Source organism: Chiloscyllium punctatum, chromosome 1 (assembly GCF_047496795.1).
Source record: "Chiloscyllium punctatum isolate Juve2018m chromosome 1, sChiPun1.3, whole genome shotgun sequence".
NCBI classification, from domain to species: Eukaryota; Metazoa; Chordata; class Chondrichthyes; order Orectolobiformes; family Hemiscylliidae; genus Chiloscyllium; species Chiloscyllium punctatum.
The window spans coordinates 179007598-179015548 of NC_092739.1; the positions used below are offsets into that span (position 1 = coordinate 179007598).

General features: G+C 42.7%; 1 protein-coding gene across 1 annotated transcript in view; it reads left to right on the top strand.

Annotated features, from left to right (window-relative positions):
• The window catches only part of mogs (mannosyl-oligosaccharide glucosidase), a 79492-nt gene extending 73081 nt beyond the window's left edge, over positions 1-6411 (top strand). The window contains exon 5 of the mRNA XM_072578555.1: positions 4073-6411. Coding sequence (XP_072434656.1) covers positions 4073-5816 — 1744 coding nt within the window. The 3' untranslated portion in view covers positions 5817-6411. The remainder of the gene's footprint in view (positions 1-4072) is intronic.
• Positions 6412-7951: the final 1540 nt, after the last annotated feature.

Here is a 7951-nt window from a genome sequence, read left to right on the forward strand (position 1 = left end):
TAGAGGTCCCACCTTCCCCAGTTATCCAGATACCGGAATCCCTCCCTCCTGCACCATCCCTGTAGCCACGCATTTAACTGTTCTCTCTACGTATTCCTCGACACTCTATCACATGGCATGGGTAACAAACCAGAGACAATAACTCTGTTCGTTCTAGCTCTGAGCTTCCAACCTAGCTCCCTGAAAGCCTGTCTAACATCCTCACCCCTCTTCCTACCTATGCCGTTGGTGCCAACGTGGACCATGATCTGGGGCTGTTCCCCCTCCCCCTTGAGGACCCGGAAAACACGATCAGAGACATCACGTACCCTTGCACCTGGGAGGCAACATACCAAACGGGAGTCTCTCTCGCCCCCACAAAACCGCCTATCTGTGCCCCTCACTATCGAGTCCCCAATAACTATCGCTCTACCTTTCTCCACCCTTCCCTTCTGAGCAACGGGGACAGGCTCCGTGCCAGAGGTCTGAGCCCCATTGCTTACCCCTGGTAAGTCGTCCCCCCCCACAAGTATCCAAAACGGTATACTTATTCTTGAGGGGAAAGGCCGCAGGGGGTCCCTGCACTGGCTGCTTCCTCCCAGTCCCCCTCACTGTCACCCATCTGTCTGCAATCTTTGGAGTTACTACTTCCCTAAAGCTCTGATCTATGACCCCCTCTGCCTCCCGAATGATCCGAAGTTCATCCAACTCCAGCTCCAGTTCCCTAACACGGTCTTGGAGGAGCTGGAGATGGATGCACTTCCTGCAAGTGTAATCAGCATGGAAGACCATGGCATCCCTCACCTCAAACATGTAGCAAAAATGTACAGTGTAATGTAACTGAAATTATACATTGAAAAATTGATTGTCTGTTGAGTCTTTCATCTGTTTGAATGCATTCCAAACTATGATCAGGACCATCCAGAAAGACAAGGGCAGGGGATGAGAACACCACAATAAACCGCACACCATCCTGACTTGGAAATATATTGCCATTCTTCTAATGTCGATGAGTTAAATTTCTGGAGCTCCCTTCCTAAATGCATCATATGTGTCCTGTTGTGATGAATGCAGGTTGAAAAGCTTCATAATTTTATCAACTTTTAGCAGTATTTATGTAGCAGTACTACCAAACAGTTATTCATTTTCCAAAATTCCTTAATTTCATAGAACATAGAACATAGAAGAATACAGCGCAGTACAGGCCCTTTGGCCCTCGATGTTGCGCCAATCCAAGCCCACCTAACCTCCACTAACCCACTATCCTCCATATACCTATCCACTGCCCGCTTAAATACCCATAAAGAGGGAGAGTCCACTACTGCTACTGGCAGGGCATTCCATGAACTTATGACTCGTTGAGTGAAGAACCTACCCCTAACATCAGTCCTATATCCACCCCCCCTTAATTTAAAGCTATGCCCCAGAAAAGCTTTCATTGGACTGGATACATCGGTCTTTGTCTGATTGGGAGGATGGAACAGTGACCTGCAGGGATCTCTGCTGGGCTTAAATTTTATCCAATTTATATCTTGAATTCTGCAGTTTTTTTCTGCTGAAGTAATACACTTTCTTTTAATTCTTCCTGTAAAGACAAACAACTTCACATTTTCTCACATTATACTCTATTTGCTAGATTTTTTGACCATTCACTCAACCTATCTATATCCATGTAGAACTTTATTGCTTCACAATATGTATTCTTACTTTGGTCATGTTTTGCTGACTTCTGGAACTTTCCCAATCCTCTGATTTACCACTAATCTTTGTCATTGATGCCTTTCCCACTTTCTTCCTCTTAATTCATTTTGGTTTTCTCTCACTTTTTCTTGCTTCCTTTGTTTTATTCATTCACAGAAGGTCACATCACTGGCTTGGTCAGAATTTACTGCACCACCCTAATTACCTAGAGGGGAGTTGAGAATCGACCACATTGCTGTGGGTCTGAAGGCACATGGAAACGGACAGTGTAAGGAAAGCAGTTTGCTTCCCTACAGTGTATTCACAAATCAGATAATAGACAGTGTGACAAAGTTGACATTTGGCCTGCTCTTTAGTCCAGATTTTTAAAAATTGAATGCAAATTTCACCATCTGAGATAGTGGGATTCAAAACCATGTCCCCAGAACATTACCTGAGGTTCTGGATTACTATTTTCTGGATTAGTGGTGCTGGAAGAGCACAGCAGTTCAGGCAGCATCCAAGGAGCTTCGATTTCGAAGCTTCTCGGATGCTGCCTGAACTGCTGTGCTCTTCCAGCACCACTAACCCAGAATCTGGTTTCCAGCATCTGCAGTCATTGTTTTTACCTCGTTTTGGATTACTAGTCCAATAACATCACCACCGCCCCAACGCATCCCATCCCACCCATTTTCTCACTCCTTTTCTCCTCCTTGTAACATTTTACCCCCTTTCTTTTTCTCTCTCACTCACTTTTTCCCTCTCTTGCTTTCCCCGTTTCATTCACACTTTCCAATCACAGCATTGCTCACAATGTCTCCTGCTGACTGCCTCCCTCTCAGACACATACATTGTGGTATATGAATATGATCTCATAGCCATTGCAGAAACATTGTTACAAGAAAATTAAAACTGGGAACTTAACATTCAGAGATATTTGACGTTTCAGAGAGAGAGAGAGAGGAGTAATGGAAAAGTTGATGTGGTTTTATTGTTACTAAGAGATGAAATGAGGACAGTTGTGACTGATGATCAGTGCTGGGACTACAACTGTTTACAATATGTATTAGTGATGTGGCAGAAGCAAGTAAGTGCACCAAAGCTAAATTTTAAAGATGATAGAAAAATAAAAAAAGGCAAGTTGCAAGAGACATACAAACAGTTTAGAGATTTGACAAGTTAAGTCAGTAGGCAAAATGTTGGCAAATGTAATATATTGTGGGAAAATGTGAAATTGTTATTTTGCAAGTGAGAAGAAAAGATCAGAACATTGTTTAAATACAGAAAACAAAACTGCAGAAAACTGCAACACAGGGATATGAGGGTAGGAGTACACAAGGTACAGAAAGCTAGCACACAGGTGCAGCAGGCGTCAGCAGGGCTAATGGAATGCTTGAGGAGAAAGTGAGGACTGCAGATGCTGGAGATCAGAGCTGAAAATGTGTTGCTGGAAAAGCACAGCAGGTCAGGCAGCATCCAAGGAACAGGAGAATCGACGTTTCGGGCATAAGCCCTTCTTCAGGAAGGGCTTCCTGACGAAGGGCTTATGCCTGAAACGTCGATTCTCCTGTTCCTTGGATGCTGCCTGACCTGCTGCACTTTTCCAGCAACACAGTTTCAGCTCTAATGGAATGCTTGCCCTTATTTCAGGAAGGAAGTCTGACTGCAATGGTACAAGGTGCAGGTGCGAGCACATCTGGCATACTCTGAGCAGTTTGGGTCCCCTTACTTAAGGAAAGACATTCAAACCCGCTCCAAGAAGCTTTCCTGGAATGATCCCTAATATGGGGTTTTGTCTTGTGAGCGAAAGTTAAACAGGTTGGGATTCTATTCATTGGAGTTTAGAAGAATGAGAGTTGATGATGGGGAAGGATTTCTTCTGAGGATAGAGTGTTTTGGGAAATCTGTGCCACACAGCCTCCATGTAGGGGGAGAGACCTTGTGCATTTTTAAGATAGATTCTTGATCAGTAGGAAAATCAAGGGTTGCAGGGAAATGCAGGAAAGTGAGGAATGTTGGACTAGCCATGATCCTATTAAATAATGGAGCAGGCTCAATTGACTGAACAGACTAGTCCTGTTGCTATTTCTTACAATTTCTCCTGATGCCTGCCTCTTCCTCCCTCCACCAATCTGTGTCCTTCTCCTCCTCTCCATTGAAGGGGAAAATCTAATGCATCAATGCACACAACAACAGTCATGCAGCACTTTTAGTTTCAGTGAGGAGAAATCAAACCTTTCTGCAGAATGTATTGCAGATATATTTTGTATTGCTGGTGTGTATCCATTGCCATAGCAGTATCACAGAACTTCAGTAAATCTGAACTGTCACAGAAACTACAGAACATTCCATCTTTCAGCTTTGGAAACTTGATTTATCTGTTTATCTTCCTGTTCTGTTTCATTTTTGACAGTTACAATTCTTTGCGAGCGCACTGTCCAAGTCTGGAGATGATGACAGACATTGTGAAAAACAGCTTGAATGGCCGTTTTGTGTACAACACAGCATCTTCTCCCAGGCGGTACTACATTGGTGTGGATAGCTACAGGCCACCTTCAAAACAAGGCGGGGACACTATGCAAGACAACTTCTTGGTTCATCAAGTGACAGTGCAGGTTCCTTTTGAAGTTGAAGTCCTGTTTGAGTCTGAAAGTTTCACAGATCGATCCAATCATCTTGCTGGAGAAGTCTTCACAAATGAGCTGGAGAAGTGGAAACAAGCATTTGATGAAAAATTTAATACCATTTTCAAATTGCCAGATAAAGGCTTTTCCCCTCAACAAATTAAATTTGCTAAAGCAGTTTTCAGTAATACAATTGGTGGAATGGGATATTTTTATGGTCAGTCATATGTTCAGTCTATGTACAATGAGTACCCATTGCCTTACCTGGAGGGCCCACTGTACACTGCTGTCCCATCCCGTTCATTCTTTCCCCGAGGATTTCTTTGGGACGAAGGATTCCATCAACTTTTAATCAGTAAGTGGAATCCATCTATTAGTAGAGAGGTGATTGGACATTGGTTAGATCTGATGAATGTTGAAGGTTGGATACCAAGGGAGCAGATTCTGGACAATGAGGCACGTAGTAAAGTGCCTGCAGAATTTATTGTGCAGAGAAATGAAAATGCAAATCCTCCTACACTTTTCCTCACAATACAAAAGCTAATTGAAGATTTGAATGGACGTTTGACGAAAGAAGATAAATCTTATCTGAAGAGACTCTTCCCCCGTTTGAGGACTTGGTATGATTGGTACAATTCAACCCAAGTTGGGTCCTTGCCATCAACCTATCGTTGGCGAGGTCGTGATACTGACACAAACCTGTTCCTCAATCCAAAAACACTGACCTCTGGACTTGACGATTACCCACGCGCATCGCATCCATCTGAAGATGAAAGGCATGTGGACCTCCGTTGCTGGATGACTTTGGCATCAAAGATCATGACAGATATTGCAAAAATTTTAGGAGAACCCCATCAAGACTATCAAGGCATGTACGAGAAGTTGAGTGATAACTCTTTGCTCCAGGAATTGCATTGGTCTGAGGATCTGAAAGCATTCAGTGATTATGGAAATCATACTCAGTCCATTATTCTAGAGAGAGAGAAGATCTATGTGCCACCTGGCCAGCCACGACAGCATGTCCAACCTGCCAGACTTATCCGTTCTGTTCGGAAACAACCAAAACTTCAGTATGTTAATGCTTTTGGTTATGTCAGTCTGTTCCCATTCCTGCTTCAAATTCTGCAGCCTGATTCTCCAAAACTACTTCATATCTTAAATGATATCAAGGATGATGAGAAACTCTGGACCCCTTACGGCATACGGTCACTTTCAAAATCTAACCCTCTCTATTTGAAACGCAACACTGAATATGACCCACCTTACTGGCGTGGACCTATTTGGATTAATATGAACTACCTTGTGGTTCGGGCTCTGCATTTCTATTCCACTCAAAATGGACCATATCAAGAAATGGCAGCAACATTGTACCAAGAGCTGAGGACTAACCTCATATCAAATATGTATAAGCAGTTTGTACAAACTGGTTACTTGTGGGAGCAATATAATGACAGTACTGGCAAAGGGCAGGGTAGTCATCCATTTACCGGCTGGTCTTCCCTGATAGTTTTAATAATGGCAGAGCAATATTAATGCTCTCACTAATGACATCCTGTGTAATGGTTTAGGGCTGTGCCTAGGGGATTATTTTGTGAATGAATCTTTTAATACATGAAGTAATTCAAATTAAACTTCTCTGCATGTCTGCATATTAATTGGAGAAAAAATAACTTTATTGCCCACGTCTTCTGTGTGTAAAACAGACACAACAATGACAAATGTATCAGCATTCTGCCCATGTGTTTGGATAACTGCTACTGTTTTCAGGGCTTTTTAGGTGGCCCTGGTGGCCAATTAAAATAGGCATTGGGCTGCTTGGATAAGTGAGAGGCCTAAAGTCTGTTTTAAGGCCCTGTTGAAAGCAGACATCAGGAATGGTCCAGAGAAGTTTTACTGGCTGCTGAGAAAACGGGTACACTTCGAAACGGTGGTTTTAACGTGGAGTCAGGAGGAGCCCGAACGTTCCTTAGTTCCCAGCACTATTGAAAAGATTCTGTTGGCGCACAATCACAGACTTAATGAGAGCATGCCTTGCTCCCTTTTTAAAAGTAAATCACATCTTGAATTTGTTAAAGGCAAACTTATAATAAATGGATTTCTTATTAAAGTTTTAGTTCAAAAGATTAAATGTTCTGGCTACCCTTTTCTTCACAGGTGAATGATTATATGAGTATCAGTTACACTCTTCAGAGAATGCATTTAACTCAAATATCAAAAAGGAGTCAGATAGCTGTTTGTATGTGGAACTGCACATTGAGGACTCAGTGTAGGTTTTGATGGGGCTCTGCTAACATTGCCACTGTTGTAAACCTTCATTTAGCAGACTAAAAGTTAATAATGTTTTTGGATTGCAGTGATACCAGAATCTAAATAGCTGGACCAATTTCTCTCAGAGTAACTGGTTGTATAGGAAGACCATCGAGCCTGCTTGGCGGTTTATATTAAATCCCTCCTGAGGCCCTGATCCTATGCAGATATTTGCACTGCTTGTTTTTTTTCATTTTGTATGACATTTTAAAAATAGATTTATTCTACTTAATTTTAATTTGAGAGTGACAACTTCAAGGTCAGTGATCAAGATCATGCAATGTCCATCCACATAGCACAGTCAACGATGAGCAATATTGAGAATTCAATGTCTATAAACCAGGCCATGTTGAATATGTCTTGATAACTTTTGACAAAGGTTCATTTTTTATAAATTGATTGTACCTATTCTTATGGATTAGGGTTTCTCTTCAGAGGGTAGATGTGGACTTGTTGGGCGGCATGGTGGCACAGTGGTTAGCACTGCTGCCTCACAGCATCAGAGACCCGGGTTCAGTTCCCGCCTCAGGTGACTGACTGTGTGGAGTTTGCACGTTCTCCCCATGTCTGCGTGGGTTTCCTCCGGTTTCCTCCCACAGTCCAAAGATGTGCAGGGTTAGGTGAATTGGCCATGCTACATTGCCCGTAGTGTTAGGTTAGGGGGAAATGTAGGGGAATGGGTGGGCTGCGCTTCGGCGGGGCGGTGTGGACTTGTTGGGCCGAAGGGCCTGTTTCCACACTGTAAATCTAATCTAATCAAAGGGCTTGTTTCCATACTGTAGGGAATCTCATCTATACGAATAGGAACAATCAGTTTATAAAAAATGAACCTTTGTCAAAAGTTATCTCGACATATTCAACATGGCCTGGTTTACAGGCAGTGCATTCTCAATATTGCTCATTGTTAACTGTGCTATGTGGATGGATGTTGCATGATCTCTGGACATGCTCTGTAATATTCTTTTCAACTAGATGTACTAGTTTTGGGTGAGTATGTTACAGTCTGCCAAACATTTGATTTTGTTCTGCTGCAGTGTGAAATCATGGGGGGGTACCTTTGTGGCTTCAGCTCAGGAGACAGGCAGGTGAGTGGGCAAGCATTCATTGGGCTCTCGAGTCTTTTGACCTACTTTTGTTGAAAAATGTGTTGCATCAGAAATTACTCATTTACCAGGTCACTTCAACACGATGATGTGGTGGTTTTGGGGTAAGAGATTTTCGTGAGCATGTTGCATTACTTCACAAAGCCTTTGGAGATGTCGTTGTAGCATTTCCTGATTTCCTGGTGTCCAGTTTTCATGATGAAGCTCTGAGTGCAAAGCTAGCTTTAGAGTTATAGAATCATGCAGCATAGCAACAGG